At 43.3% G+C, this 19,450-nt stretch overlaps 1 protein-coding gene across 14 annotated transcripts in view; it reads left to right on the forward strand.

The window, feature by feature from the left end:
• The window catches only part of RAPGEF2 (Rap guanine nucleotide exchange factor 2), a 924,668-nt gene that overhangs the window by 479,157 nt on the left and 426,061 nt on the right, over positions 1 to 19,450 (forward strand). For all 14 annotated transcript variants that reach the window (XM_086962364.1, XM_086962365.1, XM_086962376.1 and 11 more), the window contains one exon: positions 6,599 to 6,766. In XM_086962364.1, coding sequence (XP_086818490.1) covers positions 6,599 to 6,766 — 168 coding nt within the window. The remainder of the gene's footprint in view (positions 1 to 6,598; positions 6,767 to 19,450) is intronic.

The following is a 19,450-nucleotide window of genomic DNA, read 5'->3' on the forward strand; positions in this document are numbered from 1 at the left end:
TTGGTGGCCCATGTAGTTTGGGCTTCATTTGGCATCATAAATTTAAAAACAATGCATTTTGTTTGACCCTTTTACAGTACTTTTTGACACAGTTCACCTCTGCACCACCGAGTAGATCTAAGAATGAGTAGTTGTACCTAAACATGCAGCACAGTTTCACTCCATCAAATTTCTTTAAGATTCATGTGCATTGTTTTTATGTCTCGCCTAAGACTGGGTATGCACTGCCACTTACGAGTCCCTTACCTTGTGGCTTAGAGATTGCCCGTTGCTTACCATTGGCTGGCTTCATTGTCATTCTGATTTGTTTCCTTCTTAGTTGTCAGCTTTCATAAGCTTTATTTCCTCTTCTTGTAATTGTCCCTCCTCTGGAGCATGTACGCATTACTGTGCCCTTCCACAACTTCCTTTTTCTGGTGCTATTTTTTTGTTTTTATTTAATCAATCTTTGATAGTGTGTTTTTTTCCAGCTGTCTAAATCATGTCCTCCTTGTTCCTTTCTCGTTTACCTGCATTGCAATGTCCATGTGCTTCCCCTATCTGCTCCTTCCCACCAATTGTTCCATGTGCTTGTTCCAGCCCCTCCTGCTGACACTATGTTGTCTTTGTTTCCCCCAACGATTCTACCCACCCTCAGTTGTCTGTTTCCCTCACAACCTCCCGTCCACACTCCTTTCTGTTCCCTCACCCCTCCCACCCAACCTCTATTGCCCTTGTATTTCCCCCCACCTATCCTGCACACCCTTCATTGTCCATGTGCTTTCCCAAACCCTCCTGCCTTCCCTCCATTGACCCTGTGTTTTCCCCAACCCTCTCGCCCATCCTCTCGTCCGTGTGTTTCTCCACTCCACCGACCACCCTCTGTCCACAGTTTCCTCCACCCCATCCCTCCCGCACATCCTCTGTCTGTTTTCCCCACCTTTTCTGCCCACTCATCAATGTCTGTGTGTTTCACCCACCCTTCCTGCCCACTCTTTGTTGTCTGTGTGTTTCCCGCACCCTTCCCGTCCACCCTTTGATGTCCGTGTGTTTACCCCACCCTATCCACCCTGTGTTGTCCTTGAGTTTCTCCCACCCAAGCAGCTTGGCCTGCTCGGTATTGGCAGGCCAAACATTGGAATGAACTTTCCTTGCCCTTAAGATGCATTCCGGACAAAAAAACTGTTCCCCAAACAACTGAAAACTTGGCTGTTCAAGGACTAAGGTGGTTCTTTCCTCCCGTTAGCCTTATGTCTAGCGCCGGGAAACTCTAGCAGTAGCTGAGTGCTTTACAAATCCCATAATTTATTAAGTCAAGCCTCTCGCCCACCCTCCTTGTCCATGTGTTCCCCCTTCCCCTCCCATTTACACAGCTAAAATGGAATAACAAGCTTTGGCATAGCTAATAGGTCTCGCCTTTGGGACCTTATAAGTATTGAGCCATGCAGCACATTATCCTAAGTGCTATAACATCTTCTGTTACTTCACGTGGCACTGGTAACAGCCACATACACCCAAGGATGGGCTTCCATGCTATTTGATGAAAATATGATAAAGACTCTCGCACCCCAGAAGGCGTGCTGAGGGAATCCTAGAAAGAACAGCAATTTCGTAGCCTGTGGAGTTAACTGTAAAAAGAAGGGTTCCTAGGTGCCTTTGTCTGTGCTGCTGAGGGAGAGACCTCCTAACGGCTGGAGATGGGGGTAAGTGTTTAGTTCCAGGAAAATGAGCTCTTTTGAGGGAAGGGACGCTTCCCTAACACTTTATTTAAGTGCGCTACGAAGGGCGCAGACTTCCTTGGCGAACAGTGACTAGGGTTTGTCAGGTGGTGGCGATAGGATCAACTCCCTTCAGTGTTTTTTGCCTGCAGTGCATGATGTCTGGTGTGGCCGAGTATTTTTGACAGTTTCCAGCCGATGAATGCCACAAATACATAGTCTCTAAAATAATCTGAGTGAATTAAGTGGCCAGAAATGACCAGTGTTCTGCATTTTCAGGATCTGACATTTTGGTGCGTCTGTGGGATTCCCTCACCCCAAGTCTGGTTCAATATTCTGGTTAGACATTGTTAGATGCATTTGTGTGTTTTATCAACGCCATAACCCTTCCTGCAGTCAGTGCCCCCAGGTCCTGGGCTCAGTTTGCTACACAGCTGTGATTGCTGCCAGGATACACGCCACACAGATCTTTATAGATTGGCAGTCAAATGTGAGGTGATAATTTAGCAGCCAAGGTTTGGAGGCGAGATGTGCCACGGATGAGTTCCTTCCGAAGTCCAGACTCAGTGCAGGTGGTACGGGCACTGGGGCTTGGAGGGAGTGGGGGGGGGGGGGGTGGTAGAGTAAGAGGATGTTTTAGGGGGTCGAAAGGTTCAGGAGCATGATTGTTTCTTAGAAAATGACGCGTTCACGACGTAGGTACACACTGGATGGCTCTAGTTAGAGGATGGCTGAAGCACGGTGAAAGCGGACAAAAAAAACAATGTTTTAAGGTAAAGCCGACGTTGCAGCGTGCTGTGAGCGCTTTTCTGTAAATTTAAAGCGGCCAGAGGAAAAAAACAAAAACAATATTTAAAGTTAAAGCGGGACCTCAAGGTGAGCACCTTTTGTAAATATAAATCAGACGTACAAGCACCCACATAAGTTCCCGTCCGTTGTAAATTGTAAAAAAAACAGGCAATAGCGAAAGCATAGCATGTTGTGTATAACCTGACCCACAAGGAATGCAGTTGCCACCCTGCACGCCGCTGCTCTCTCCTGAGAGCAAAACACCAAAGGAGTGAACGTTGAAAAAAGAAGGTGGGACATGCACCCACCTTTAGCCATTTGCATGCTTTCATTAGCGAAAGACACACGCAAAAAGCCAATCCTTTGTGTGGCAGGAGTGAGACCCACACAGTAGTTTAGAGTGCTTACAAGAAGCCTCGCAGCGCATGTGCGCTGACTCAGGCTCGACCTAACAAAAGGGCTTGGAAGATCCCAGTGCAATTTTTTAAAACATTTGTTTTAGAAAAAGTGCATAAGCACTGACCCCGTCATGGCGCCTTTAAAAAAAAAAAGATCTTTTAGCTGCTGTGCTGCTTTGCAGCATGGCACAAATAATTGCGAAAGCCAGTAGCTCTCGTAGGCAAGACTTATTGGCTTTGCTAGCACTCATTGATATGTTGAAGTGTTTTTTTAGTTGTTTCTCTGGCCGAAAGATGGTACATGCGAGTAAATCATGTGCTTTTAGTTTTTCCATTTGCTTAACTGGATGGAGATAAGTTTACTAAAAATAGCCATGAAGCAGCAAGATAGGGTTTTTTTCTGTCCTCTCTGTACTTGTTTTTCACAGTGCAAAAAGCTTCTTAAATAAAGCTGCCTGCAAAAGGCGACTATTTGCTATGTATGCTTTTTTTCTGAAATACCTTTTGCTAGGCTAATAGTTTAATTTTCCACACTTGAGTACCCTTGGGAAAATCAGTGCCAGATTTTCATTTTAAAAGGTTTTTGCAGTGACAAAGGCTTTAAGTGCGGTGCAGTTCTACTCATGCATCTAAGATACAGCACACAGCTACCATCACTTCCTGTAGGTCTCTTCTCATGCATTTAATATACATCACATGGCTACCACCACTTCCTGTCGGTCTCTTCACCTCATGCATCTAAGATACAGCACACAGCTACCATCACTTCCTGTAGGTCTCTTCTCCTCATGCATCTAAAATACAGTACGCTGCTAACATCACTTCCTGTAGGTCTCTTTTCCTCGTGAATCTGAGATCCCGGACACAGCCTCCACCACTTAATGTAAGTCTCTTCTTGTGAATCTAAGATACAGCACTCAGCTTCCATCACTTCCTGTCGGTCTCTTCTCCTCGTGAATCTAAGATACATCACACAGCTAGCATCACTTCCTGTAGGTCTCTACTCCTTGTGAATCTAAGGTACAGCACACAGCTCCCATCACTTCCTGTAGGTCTCTTCTCCTTGTGAATCTAAGGTACAGCACACAACTAACTTCACTTCCTGTCGGTCTCTTCTCCTCGTGATTCTAAGATACAGCACACAGCTAGCATCACATCCTGTAGGTCTCTTCTCCTCCTGCATCTAAGATACCGGACACAGCCACCACCACTTCCTGTGGGTCTCTTATCCTTATGCATCTAAGATACAGCACACAGCTAACAACACTTCCTGTAGGTCTCTTCTCGTGAATCTAAGATACAGCACACAGCTACCATCACTTCCTGTAGGTCTCCTCTCCTTGTGAATCTAAGGTACAGCACACAGCTACCATCACTTTCTGAAGGTCTCTTCCCGTGAATCTAAGATACAGCACACAGCTTCCATCACTTTCTGAAGGTCTCATCTCGTGAATCTAAGGTACAACACACAGCTACCATCACTTCCTGTAGGTCTCTTCTCCTTGTGAATCTAAGGTACAGCTATCATCACTTCCTGAAGGTCAGTGTATACAACTCATTCATAATGCAGGGCGTCTAGATGTTGTGCTCAGGCTCGACGCTTTTCAATAGAAAAGAGTCCCTGTTACGTCCAATGGAGCAGCGAAGTACGTCTCGGGAAGATAGATTATGCCCCTTGAAAATAGCAGTGCTCATGCTGAAAATGATAGCTCACATACATACAAATGTAAAATACTAAACTAATGTAATAGTTGTCTTTGCTGTGGCTACTCTAGCAGTGCACATGCATTTAAAAACCTTTATCCCTCACATTCATCTCAAAGTATTTGGTTTGGTGCCCTAAGTAAATCTGCTAACAAGGCCATTAAATGGAGCATTACTTGCACTTTGTTTTCCGCATTGTTGTGTAAAGCTCTTTGTTGTGCTCAAGAATCATACAATTATATGCCTTCACAGGAAAAATTTACTTCAACTATGCATTTTCCAGTTTTAACTCAGTGTGCTTAGTGGTGATGCTGCTGTAGGTACAGATTTGCTGAATCAGCTATGTGTTAGAGCCTTCATGCGGACAAAAAACGTTCCCTATCAACACTAGTTTAATTCCAGTGGAAATTGCAGGGGGACGGGAATGTGCAAAAACACATAATATGAGCACATTAGTCTCAAGTGTTCCCGCCAACTTTGTCGTAAAGTAATTGCATAGTCACATAGTGTAGATGTGACTTGTAGGAATCGGGTGAATGTATGAGGCAGAGGGACAAAGTTTTGTGGTACTTGAAAGCTCTACATTACCTCTATAGTCTCCTTGCATGTCTGACTCTAACAATGGTGGCTTCATCAGGTAGCTTGACAAAATCTTCTCTTACTTGGATAGTCAAAATTGCAAGGTGACGTAGACGGAAGAACATGCATCCAGCAGACCAACCAAAGGAGGGAAGCAAAACCTAAACACAGAAAACTATTAATAGAATTCATCATGTTGCAATTGAGATATAACTTGGAATAGACAGAGAGAAAAGACATTTAGATATCCTGAAGATGAGACCTAAAACCTGCTCTCCTTATTGGAAACTGGTTCCATAGTATTTTGGTAGCAAAGTCTCAAGGATAGTTATTTAGAACTTATTTGGATACTTACTTTTTGAAAAGCAACAAATATGTAAAGAAACAAAGGAATTTTTCTGTACAGACATTAACTTGAATACGAAAATAATACCTGGAAGAAATGTAACAGGAATCCTATACTTTGTTAAAATTCCACATTTGTCCGATGTAATAGGCTTATAAAGTGGAGCTAGTTATTGACGTTATTGTAATTCTAACTAAATACATAATAAAACTTCTCTGGTAATTTACAAATAAAACCTACATATTTCTGCCTTGACAAACTAGATTGTGACACTCAAGAACCGTGTACAAAATCAAAGGCCAGTATGCCTTCCGATATTTATTCTATGTTATTATCACCACACAACCCCTTTCAGAGTGCATCAGCGGCTTACCGTTTACAAAATCAAAGGCCAGTATGCCTTCCGATATTTATTCTATGTTATTATCACCACACAACCCCTTTCAGAGTGCATCAGCGGCTTACATTTTAAAACATACTATAAATGGCTATATATTCGACAGAAAGACTGCACATAAAAGGCCATCTATAAATTCAATTCAATTCAAGGGACAAATTTTGAACTGAGCAAAGGGAACCAATGCTTTTAACTTGTGCAGATGGTTGCACCAGGACTTAATTTTCATCATCAGACTTTGAGGAGAGAGAAAGGAGAAGTAGAAGGAAGAAGAAGGAAATGAAAACAGTAACAATGGGACTAATCAGTTTGAGGAACCTCCACTACTGTGATAAAGAGACTGGAAGTGTAGGAAGGTGGAAGAAAAATGCACAAGATTAAAATCAAATCAAAGTACTATGAAAAATGGAAACTCTGTGATTCAACACCACCAGCGGTAGTCTCCTGACAAAAACATTGAAATCCTGCACTCATTTATGTATTCACTTATTTGGTTTGATAAATGAAGCACTGGGATGGAATATAGAGGATGCTAGTAAAGGCCCACTTATCAACAGTTCAAGTATCGGTCCCCAGTGTAAAGCAAGTTGTGATCTATTGGGTTTTCCAAGGATTGTTGATGTGACTAGAGTAACTGCATTCCATCGTGCAAAGGTATATCACTCATCACTGCACCTGTTTATTTTAGGTGGACTATATGGATGAAAATGAGGAGTATTTTCAGCGCCAAGCTTCTCACCGGCAGTCCCGCCGGAGGTTCAGGAAGATCAACCAGAAGGGAGAACGACAAACTATTATTGATACAGTGGACCCATATCCTGTCGGCAAGCCACCTTTACCAAGAGGATATCATACGGTAAGTTGATTTAACACTTTTTGTGTATTTTCTTTTTTTTAATATATAAAAACATTGTTTATTATTGTAAGTACTTCGTGTAGCAGTATTGATGTGTTGCAGAATGTTTTTAATATATTAGGTGAACTTCTACTCTTTATGTATTTTGTCTAAATCATTTTTATTTTTGTGAATGATTTGCCAGTTAAAAGACGTGATTTGAAGGCAAAAGAGACCTCCACCCCTTCCATTTGTTTTTAAAATCATTAAATGTTTTTATGAGTAGCCAAACGATGTTTACCTTGATTGTTACGGATCAAGAGCCTTTGTAATGTTTTGTATTTGTAAGTAAATTTAGTTTAGGTATTTTAAGATACTGTTGATGAGCATTCCTGTGAACGTTTTTGGGAGGGTTTGGATGTTACTATTAGGTGTGCTACGTGTCTGTTTTAAGGGTTATTTACTACTTGATGAAATAGCTTTTGATATGAGGATGACAGCCATGAACTGTTTGAGGTCTAGATGGAAAATGCCAATAGGTTTTAAAAGACGCAAATTGTGTATTATTTACAAGCCAATTTCACCTTAATTGGTCACACTTGGCTTTCATTGTGTGTCTGTGATATTTGTTTCCGTCTTGTTATGGTGGCTAGTTTGCTGGTGTTGCTCTGACTTAAATGCATTGAAGGTGTATCAATTGCTGCTAGGAATACTTGACTTGCAGATGTGTACACGGGGAACATTTGGCAATTTATTTTTCTTAGGCGTTATTTCCAGGAACGTAGTATTTTTTGGACATCATATCTTGATGAAGGTGGACAAATAAGAGAAGTTAAAAATCTGTTCAAGAATGGCTGAAAGAGGCATTGTCTACTTGACTGTGTTCTCCTGTTAATATATGTAAACATGCACCCATGCAAATACGCACCCCCACACACGATGACTAAATCTTATCATTCTTAATGGAGCTTGCTGAAATGCTTGAGATTGTTCTGCTCCCCTCACTGCAAACACAGTACAATCTGAATTTGGTACCAGGTGTGGGATAGGCAACAAATGCTAAAAACTGCTGTAGATTTGGATAAGGCCTTATGTTCTTTGAGATCCCCGAATGGACTAGACCCAGTGATGTCAGTCAGCTCATGGTTAGAAGTAATTTTTTCCCTTTTGGTGTGCCTCACATTTATGCCTGTAATGTCCTTGCCACAACAGTCCTTTCGCAATGTATTTACTCTCCTTCCAAGAGTGGTAAAAATCTTTATTTGGATAAAAGAAAAAATATCCTTAAAAGCATTACAAATTGAATCCACAGATCGGTACATTGTAATTAAAAAATTTCAAAACCTATTTCACCACAATTGAACAGTAAAAATTGATCAACACCTGTTACTCGAATAGCACCTTAAAAATTAAAACAATTGTGTGATAGACAGCGATAACACTGAGCGAAAGAGCAGAAGAATTTGATGTACTGACATTCGACAGCTAAAACTCATCATTTTATTTTTCCCTTTGTCTTAAAACTAAGTGCTAAGATGCAGCTTAGGTTGGGCCTCTGGGCGCGACAAACTGGGGGATTACTACTCCTTCCGCCTTTACTCTCATTCATTTCACAACGCTAAACTTTACTTTAAGTCCAGTACAGACTGATGTTGATTTGCACAGCATGCTTTCACCCGAGGGGAAACCCTGGCGCTGAGATGATGAGAGAATAACCAACCTAGGGCTTGGTTAGAGTACTCAAAGAGCAAGGCCTTACCTGTCACAGAGTTCAAAAAGTTAGGATGCTCGGAAGTGTAGTGGCAGGCCGTCTCATGCTTTGGGGCGGTAATGGAGAAGACTTGATTCCCCTGTCTGTTTTTCTGTATACGCGGGATGTGCGCGAGGAGGAGTGGAGTTGTCTCGAAGGTCTATGAAAGTGGATGTGTTTGTAGAGGTATGCAGAGTGAGAGTTAAGTAATGCCTTGTGTATCATTTAACATCTTGCAAGATTCTCATACCCTATCTCTGACCTCCTTAAAGTGGACAATTTTAGCATTCAACAGGTGTTTCTTCGATTTCAGGTGTGTAAAAGCCAAATTGAGAGAACCCTGTTCCTTTCTAGTAGCCACAATACATGTGCATTGACACTACTGTATGCGACTTAGAAGAAAAAAAAAGACCGTATTTTCAGAAAAAGTAAATTGAGCCTGTAATTGCTTACGGTCCTCTGATACAGTAATACTTATTTGATTATTCCATGAAGCTAACGGGCTGTGTTACTTGAGTGTAATCTAAAAGCTTTGAGGACCCACTAGGATATTTGATTTTCATCATGTAGTCTGTCTTTTAGATAGTATTCAAGCCTCTTGCTGTTTATTGATATGAGTGCTTGACTTTATAAACTGCAGATCATTGACTGACTCCCTTCTGCATTTCCTAATATGACCTAGGAACAAACATCTTTCAGACAGCTTAAATCTTCCAAATTATGAAATAACTTCTTCTTCTAGTTAACGTATGTGGCTGTCCTTTTTTTCTTTTTCTTTTCCTAATAGCGTAGTTTGTGATGACATGTTGAAAACCACCATCCCTCTTTAGTATGGCTTACTGCACTCTTACTGTTCTCGCTCAGAGGATATGTAATAAAAAATGACATACTTCCAAGTGACATTAATTGAAAGATGCATTATGCCGGTTATGTTTTATTTTGTACAACACATGTTAGATATGATTATAAAACACCTGAGACCTGAGTTATTCTTCATCCAACCCTTCCATCTTTATGCCCACACCCCTTCAAAGGCCCTTCCTCCCCCAACAAATAGACGACCAGGGCTGGACTGGGAACAGAAACCGGCCCTGGCACACTGCTCAGCCAGCCCCCCCTGGGGTGAGGGGGAGTGCAGCAAAGCAGTGTGCGAGGGCCGGTTCGGCTGATTTTGTTACTGGGGGCCAATATTGCCGACCCCCGTAACAAAAAAACGGCCCCCCAGGGGTCCAAAATCGGCCCCCACCCTAGCGGCCCACCGGGGAAACGCCCGATGCCCGATATGGCCAGTCCGGCCCTGTAGACGACCTTTTGCCATAGAATTAAGCAACTGCTTTAGCAAGAAAGGACTGCGGCTGTATTACATAGGTGCTGTGGGGGATGCAACAGGCCTGTGCATCCGCTTTGTGCACTCCTTGAGCACTTTGGTATTATAGAAGGGGACACATACGCTTGTGCGGCACCTTCTGTAATACAGACCGCGCTGGTGCACATGTAGCACTAGTGCTTATCCTCAGATAGTGCTCCCTCATTTGCATGAGCCGTGCCGTCTTACCAGCGTGGGCACAGAGGCAAACGTGCCCTTAGGAGGAACACTGAAAGTGCACCACAAAAAGGTGGCACACTGTCAGTGTGACCCCTGAAGGCAGCCCTCTCAAGAGATAAAAGGGGCCCCATGCACCTCCCCCTACTCCCGCCCCCCTGCATGTAGGTGCAGTCAGTCACTGTACCCTCCCCCCCATGGGGATCTCTAATCCCTTCTGAAAGTGCGGGCGGGTGCCACCTACACAGAGAAACACAGAGCAGCTTTTTAACAGTTGCTCTATATTGGTCTTGAATGCGCGGGGGGGGGGGGGGGGGGGGGTTAGCACGCGTTCACAGCTCCCCTGAGTGATGCTCTTTCTTCCTAGTAGGGCCCACTTTCCCTGTTTGCACCTAGCGCACCTGCTTTAAGGTGCACTGTGTCACAAATGAGAAAAGCACACCCTGTCTGTGATTGGGTCCCAGGTGTATTTAGTTTTACAAAATAAAATGAAGGCGAACCTGCGTGCGTGATCTTTCATATATTGTTATGACTCGAGATTTAGCTGCCATTTCTTATGGACAAGTTGTTTACTGCCGGTTTTAAGCTGGGACAGCCAGTCGTTCCTCGCAGTAGCTGTTTAGAATTTGTAATCGCAGCTAATTTGATGTGGAAAGAAGGATATCCGCGAGGCTGGCATACAAATGTTCCACCTCAGTGATCCGCTGCACAGTGTTTACTGCAGCTATTAATGACTGAAGCCGGCACTGCTTGCTGAACTCTGTATTGAGAATGCTGCTCACATGCAGGGCTCCACAGAACACCGCCAAGCCTTGTCGACGTTGCAAACTCAACAGTACATTAACGTCGGCCGTCCCAGTGAAATGTCTGCCACTGGAAGCAAGCATGTGCCATTAGTTGCAACTCGAAAGAGTTCGCAAGTTCTCCATCTGTTGTGAGTTTCTGGAACACGTTCTTGTGCAGTGTTTCCCCCATGTTTGCTTTGGAATCTTTACATCTTGTGGTGGCTGGCTGGCTTGCTGCTGCCTTGGCTTTGTTAGGTCTAGAGAATACAGCGATTGCTCCAGCACTTAAATTATACTATCTCGTGGTTGCAATGTGTCTGCCTTGATGAACATGTTGAGAGCTTCACACTGCTGTTGCCAAAGAGGTCATCAGCACGTTGTGTCTGGCGGCCGCTTTGGCTCATTGTACAAAGCTGGGTCAGCTTGGCACATGTCCCAGCAGTGGGAGACAGAGGAATGTATGTGTGCTGCAGAAAGCGCCCATTCAGGTCTGTTGAACCAGTGCTATTTGATGTGAAAAGCCTGACGTCCCCTGTGTCCATTTGCAAAGAGTTTTTCAATCAACTTGCATTTTCTAATATGTGCAGAAGTCTGTTTTCGCTTGTGCCTGTCATGAGTTTGTTGTATTGCCCAATTTGCAGCACTCACTCTTGCTCGTAATCCGATTTTGTTGTTGTTGTTGTTGTTGAAAGCATCATAGGGCTTTATCTGCTCAATCCATTTACTCCTCAACAACACATGCACTAACTGCAGGCCAGTATTCATATTCGGGATCAATGCTAGTAGAATGTAACATTTGCACCTGAAAAAACACATATATTTCGTTTTTTGTTGTCCTAATTTAGCAGATATCCTCATCCTTAAAATGTATATAGATAAGAGCATAATGTCTTATATTTTAGATAGAAATGCTTTATTATTATTATTATTATTCAAAATAATTAATCATGATGTTGTCTTTATTACCTGTGGGCAGAAGGTTGGAATATGCTCTGCTCTTCTGTTCTTAATCTGTCTGGTGACATACTCTGAAAACTGCCTTTTGTAGTGTCATTGCAGTGTGTTTAATCCACCCTGCACCTACTCTTCTGTTAGTCCCTTTAAGAACCATCCTGCACCTACCTCAGGGGCCATGTTAGGTCTCAACTCTCTGAACATCTTCAGGTACCTGCGGAAGGTGCACAGCTGGTTCTGTGCCTTTCTTCCAATGTAGTGCCTTAGATCTATGGACTCTGACATCTGGCCCTACACGTGTCAGCAAGAGATGAGCTTGCAAGGGAGTGACAGTGGAAGCTTGAGTTTCTGATGTATTCAGCAGCTGTACAAGCAGTAGGTTTCGATGGTGTGCCTGTCAGTGGTACCTTCAGAGTTTGAGACCGGTTTAGTTTTCCTACTCATAGCTTTCTTTACCTTCCCTGTCAAATTGATATTGTAAAATGTCAAAAAGGGAGGTTTTCTTCACAAGTGTTTGTTCTTTAAATCACTTAAACGAGCAACATCCATGCCAGGGAATTAATCAAACATTCAGCTAATGTGCTTATAGCAGCAGTTACATTTCTCGTGTACGGTGGCTGAAATTCAATAAAACTTGCGTTACTTATAGTTTCAATAGAATGAAACCTTTCTAGTATCTTCCTGTAAAGCAAATAGTCTTATCATGTAGGAAGTCTTGATAAGGTCCTTGTCCTATAACCATTTTTGCATACACTTTACACCTCTTGTCACTCTGTTTTAATGTATGTACTCAGACTCTTGAGTTGGTTTATTACGACTGTTGTACGTCTCGCATTTTCCAGTACAGTCACCACTTCTCTGCTTTCAATGATTGCGGTATCCTAGGAGCCCTTGAGTGGTAACTGCGAAAACCTGCCAAACCTGTGGAATGAAAATTTTCCTAGGTATTTTAACAGAAAGTTTCAATTCTGTTGGCGGGGATTATGCTTTCTTTTTCTCCGCTTTCTTCGCTTTATTAACCACCACTTCATTGAATAAAAAAAGTAAAGTACAGTTCCCATGAATTACTGGGAAATTAGTTAAAACTAACAACCGCCAATGCAATTAACAGTCCATGAATAGCCAATCAGGGGGCAGAGCCTGCAATATAATCCTCTGTGCCTGTCAGTAATGCCTCTTTTGTCGCGCAAGTCACACCATGGCTCTGCCTTCATGTGTCCTATTTCTCAGTTTTCATCCCTGGGAAAAAGACAAAATAAATTAACAAATCGGAATTCCAGCATACAATGTCATACAATTAGCAAGGTATGCACAATACAAGACCATTGAATGAACATAACTTTTCAATAATCATGAGAACAAAATCCTAAACTGAATACTTAGTAGTCATCAGGAGGGTCGTCCAGATCAGTAATCTACAGCTGGGATAATCCTCACCTCTGAGTCCTGAATAGAATTGTAACTTTACGTTACAATAGTTAAGAAATGTTTCATTCTAAGTGAGGACCGGAGGCGAGGATTATGGTAGTTTAAAGCTTACTCACCATTAGTTGAGCCATATCCAACACTGGCTTCAAATAAAACCTTTTAAAGGTATTCTGAGAACCAGTCGGCCGCTTTCATAATATCCTTCAGGGGAGTACCCAGACTGAACGCTTTTGAAGCTATGGCTCCACAAGTGGAATGTGCACCAAAAATGTTTGGATCCACTCCAGCTTCCTGCATCACCTGCTTTACCCAATGGGCTATGATTGAGGAAGATATCTCCCTGTGCGGGTTTCTGATGGCGATTTAGAGCTGCCTCTCCCAGGTTGCGGATCATACACTTTAAGAAATTGAGCCACACATAGCTTAGGAGAGTCTGGAAAGGCTGGGTATTCAATAACCCTAGTATTGGATTTAGTACGCCTGCTAATTGTGAAGTACACCCCTGAGGGTGAAAAAGTTCTTCCTTTAAAATCCAGGGATCCAACATCTGAGAACCTTCTGCATGACACAATGCAAAGCAGCATAGCCAATTTCACAGAGAGTACTTTCCTCTACAAGGAAAGATTGGGTTGCCATCATAAGAAAAGGTTAAAGACCTTTTTTTCGTCCTAGAGTGCTGAATAACGCATTTCCGGAGGAAGAGACAACCAAATTCCACCTCAAAGGCGGCACACAAAAGAATGTTTCCCCACCGGGGACCCGTCCACGAGCACAGGCCCTGCCAAAATAACTGAACAGAAGGTGTTGCTTGAGCAATATGCCCGACTTTTCTGTGCTACACTGGCCAGGAGATTAAGGACCTGAACTGTGTCTGTGCCCACTGAATCACAACCCTGGCGCACACACCAACAGCATATCTCTTCCATGCAGACCTGTATCGCTTGTTGGTACCCTCTGACCAAGCCATTGAAATGAGGTCCCTCCGCCTGTTAGGAAAGTCCTGGGAGCTACCATCAACCCCCTCTAATCTGCCACACCATCAGGCGGAGAGACGCCTCCAGAACATTTGATGTGGGATCCGATCCGGGTTCAGAAGAAGAGTCTGAAATAGGGGACGATGGATTGGAAAATCCCAGGAAAGCTCAACAAGAACTGTAAACCAAACTTAAAAGTTCCAAATCAGGGTGATCAAAATGACCACCTCCCACTGATGTCTGAGCTTGTAATCATTGCGAACTTGGGGAAAAGCATACCCCTTTTCTGGTTCCCAATCCTGTAGGAATAAATCTGTGGCAGAAGTAAGAGGATCTGGTCTCCAACTGAAGAACCTTGGCAGTTGATGTTCACTCTGGAGGTAAACAAGTCCACAGAGAAGGGACCCCTTTGATGACTCCGGAAAGCTGGCAAAGAACTCTGGGTGGAGTTTTCAAAGGCTGGAATCCCAGAAATGGCGAGACTGCCAGTTCACCACTTGGTTCTCCTGACCTGGAAGATATTCTTCTGTGACTGTTATCTGATAATCTTGGCAGAATTGCCAGAGCTGAAAGTTGGCTGCCAGAGCCGAGAGTATCTTGGATCGAGTGTTCCCCCGGTGATGGTTAAACCGCCATACAGTTGATGTGCAATCTCTGTTCTTGATGAGACCACATCCCTCCTGTGGAGAACGCTCCACAGCGTGCGCCCCATCCTGACCTGCTGGCACCGGACTCTATAACGGGGTCTGGAGCAGAGCAAAAGATCCCTCTCCTGTTCCATGCTTCCACTTGGGAAAGCTACCTACGAATCTCCTCCCGCTCCTTGTCTGATGACCGCTTGGGAGTAAGTCAGCCCTTTCCACAGGTGTGTTGCTTTCAATCGACAAAGGGCCAATTAGTGTAGGGGCCCCAGAAAAATGCTCTGGATTGAAGATGGGACCTACCAGGCAAACAATCTTCCATAAAGAGACCCTTTGTTGGGCCAGCGTTCTCCAAAGCACGCCCTGAATCATGGTCACCTTTTGAGAAAGGAGGCTCAGAGTACCTTTGTACAGTCTCTGATGAAACCTAGAAAAATTGCTTTCTGGGAAGATATAGAGTCATTTCTTTTTGTTTATGATGAAGCCTAGGCTTGCAAACAGGTTGACTGCCATCTGCAGTTGGACCGACAGCTGCAAGGATCTTGGGCCAGGAGGAGGATATTGTCGAGGTAAATGATGAGGTGGATCCCCTGCTCCTGAAGGTACTCCACGACTAGTGGCAGCATCTTTGTGAAGCACCAAGAACTGGAGGAGAGGCCGAAGAGCAGGGTTGAGAATTGGAAAGTCTGTTGCCGCCAGATAAATTGGAGGAACAACCTGTGAGGTGGAAAAATCGGTATGGCAAGTAAGCATCTTTTAAATCCAGACAGACCATCCAGTCTGAAGGTCGTAGGACATCGTGAAGGAGGTGGATGCCCTCCGTTTTAAAGTGCGCTGTTGGCATTGCCCATAAAAAAACAATTGTGCGCTGTTCCCAAATTGAGAGGACCTCTAGAGAGATTAAGGATCCTGAAGACTTTGCAACCTCTGCCATGTCAAGTGTCTTAGTTAGAGGGCCAATACCATCCAGAAGCATATTCTGTCATGCCTGCCAGGATCTGTCTAAACTCTTTTTGGGATCTTTCATGAATTTGCCCTGAAAGGTGATCATTCTGGGGTCCAATTCTGGAATCAGGCCACCTTCCCCTCCAAAGAAGCACGAGGAAACTCGGCTTTTAGGCGACTATTGGCTTCCTTGGCTAAAGGTGCCCATCACGTAGTTTGATACTTTCGAGAAGGGGGACCCTCAGAAAAGCCCAGTTGAGTTCAAGGACGGCAGGGGAGGCTGTCTTTGGGCCAGAAAAGGCTCTAAGAGGCGCGCAAAGGCTTCGTGATCAAACCCCACCTCACAGGGCCATTTGGCAGGGACTGACTCAGCATTCGTGGACTGGGCAGGAGGGAGAGGGTCTGGGGCTTTGTGGTCCTGCAAACTAGATATTCTTGCGCATTCGTTGCAATCCGCTGTGCCAAGCACTGCTCCATGGGGCCTATAGCCACCTCCACAGCCCTATAGATAGACATCCATTGCCTCATAAAATTCCTCATCCCATTGAACAAAGCCAGGGAATCTCCATTCCCCTGAATGTTGCACTCAGCTTCCATAGCTACTGACCAGTGGGAAGCAAACAGTAACAAGCAGGGGAAGCGGGAACTGCAGTGAGTTTTAACCTGCACACACAAGTTCTCTGAAGGAGGGTCTCAAAGGGATGGGCAGCGTGGGTCGCTGCATATTTGGAGCTAGGGTGCCAGCAAGTTATGGGTGGGCGGAGCCGCATGTTCAAATGGGTCTAACCCCGGGAACACCACTCCCTTGGTGCTTGTTGAATAAAAAGGGGGACGACCTGCCTGGAAGGCGTGTCCCCTCAAGGCACTGAAGACCCTCACGGGCTAAAATCAAGACCCCAGGGGGCGTGATATAGACACACACTAACGACCCTTGCTGGAAAAAGGCGTCACAAGTCCTTTGTTTTCAGGCAAATACCGCCTGTACAGACCTCTATTTTTTTGTTTAAATATCTTTATTGGTATTTTCTGATTTTATCATGAATGGCATCACTTTTTTGTACAAGCTATCCAAATGTTTATAACATAATATAGAACACATATAAAGAATAGCATTGCACATTGACCGCCTGTACAGACTCCTATTATAAGGGGCGTAACTCTCCAGGAGGCGGCGGAGCCTCAGGCAAGCAGCGCACAATTCTGGGCCCAGTCTGACAGGAATTTCTACATTTTTTGTAGCTATAGAATAATGTGCTACCAAAGCACCACCAGATGGATGGAGGAGGACTCTGTACTCTCCCTTGCACCAGTAAAAGTAGCCAGGCCCATAGGAGTGCATACGCGGTCTGGCAGCCTCACCTTTACACAGTACGCAAGAAAAACTTGCATCCAGCTAAGTTAAACACTTGCTATTACAAGAATGGAAAAGTAGCGGACTTATCTGAGCTGCGAGCAGCGAAGAAAGAAGCAGCACTGACAGGAACAGAGGACTATGTTGTAGACTCTGCCCCCTGATTGGATATTCATGGACTGTTGATTGCATTGTCTGTTTGTTTTAACTGATTTCCCAGTGATTCATGGGAACTGTAGTTTTCTTATTAAATGCAATAGAGTGGCTGCTGTTAATAAAGTGAAGAAAGCGAAGGCATAATCCTCGCCTCCAGTCCTGACGTAGAATTACAGAATCCCTGGATATAGTCTCTTACCAGGGTGTTCTGCAGGCTTACAAGTGTGTTGATGTATCCAAATTTCAAGTCAACTCTTACCACATTGTGTTTCTACTCTGAACTATTTATCTTCACCACATATAGAGCTGGACGTATCCACCCACTGAATAATATTAAAATCCAATTATTATATTTCAGAATATTTAAAATAAATACATGAATAATATTTGAATACATTTAACACTATTTACATATTTACTTCTGATTCTGGCATTTGGTGGCCCAGCGAGTGGAGCTCTATTCAAGTAACTGTGTAAACATACTCTAAAACAGCACGATCATCCGAACTACAGGTGGCAAGAACCATCGTTGCCGTTTGGGATCCCACTGTTTCCTTCTCCAATCTCATGGTAGATTCTGATGAAGTTTTATTTGGCAGTAAGCTCCCTGCATGAACTGTTTTCCCTTAGAGGGTCATTTGGCCGCCATGGTCAAGAGATCAACGCTTACATTTCCTTTTTTCCCTGTTATGGTGTTAGTTTACAGAAATATCAAACTCTTAGTAAAAGACAAAGCAACTTACAATACTTGTTGATTAAAAAGCAAGTTTCGCCTCCTCCTGTTTCAGTCTAAATTCGGTGTGCTGCTTGATATCTGTCCAGTCTTTGACAATAACTTTCAACTGCTTGACTTGCACCTCAGCCAGTCCGACTTGCTGCACTTAATTTCCCATAAAAATCCGTAATAGCTTTTAACACATCCAAATGAAAGCAGAGTCTTCCCTTATCCTAATCTATTGTGCATGTTGTACAGCAGCAAATGCAAGTCAAATGCTTCTTTTTTTCTCCAATATACCTGAAACGAATAAAGAAAAGACATTAGATGCTTAGTACTTTTTTCGCACAGTAGACAAGTGCAAGTAATCAGTGATGCGTATTAAAATTACAAGTCCCTAAATAACAATTGCTCTCTACAAGCAGATTTTTGTTCCTTGATGTTGAATTTTGAGGAAGGGTTTGTGGTACTTTACATTGAGGCATAAACAACAAAATATTTTTTAATTTGACTATCCTTGTATTTTTTAAACAAGTGATCCAGTGGGTAATTCCCAATATCCCCTTTCCCCTTTTGCTGGGTTCTACATCTTCAGTCATCTCTGGTTCTCTTCACTTTCCACCTGGATCCATTTTTTTACAACTACCCTCTTCCTCCCTTTGGTGTGTAGCGCTTATGCTGTGTCCTTGCTGTTTTCGGCCTCCTATGCTTTATTACTTTTGGGGTCTGCTATACCCCTGTCTTTCTATCGCTCTCCCATGTACCTCTTGATCCTCTGCTCTTCTCCTCTTCCCTTGTTCTTCTGCTTGAGTTAGCAGTACATGTTTCAGTTCGCCCACCTGCAGCTCCCCTCTTCTTCCTCTTTTGGGTAATTAGTGAGCATCCCTTCTTGCCTCATCTCTTCCACATGGAACTGGTTCCAGTGTTCACCTGGTTCTTGCCTTCTCTTCTTCTATGTCAACACATAGCTGCTGCTCTTTTTTCTTCTGCTCCCTCGAGATAGCATACAATTTTTGCCTAAAAATAAATTTGTCACACTTCTACTTTGTTTTACTTTTCTAGAACGCCTTGTTTAAAAAAGAAAGATGTGTTTTTTTTGCTTAATCAGATTTTTTTTATTCTTTCAAGGTAAATTTGTTCGTTATTAGAATATACTCCATATTTATTTTTCAGTGATCATGGTACATTTACTTGAGTAAATAGTTCAATTTTGTGTATTTACAGATAAAGCATAACTGGATTTAATATTTAAAAGAATCCAAGCCTCTTTGTTCATCTGGATGTCACCATCTGCTCTTTCGTTTGCATGCTTAGCACAGAGAGCCTGGAATAAGTTTCTGGGTTGAGTCAAGACTAAAATCGCAAGCTTAGATAGGCAATGGCAGCCCTACGCTTATAATTTTGGATGAAAAAAAATTGTGGAACATAGTCGAGTGCTTCTTTCTCTGAGTGCTAGGTATTGG

The sequence above is a fragment of the Lissotriton vulgaris genome, chromosome 3_1, assembly GCF_964263255.1.
Source record: "Lissotriton vulgaris chromosome 3_1, aLisVul1.2, whole genome shotgun sequence".
Classification (NCBI taxonomy): Eukaryota; Metazoa; Chordata; class Amphibia; order Caudata; family Salamandridae; genus Lissotriton; species Lissotriton vulgaris.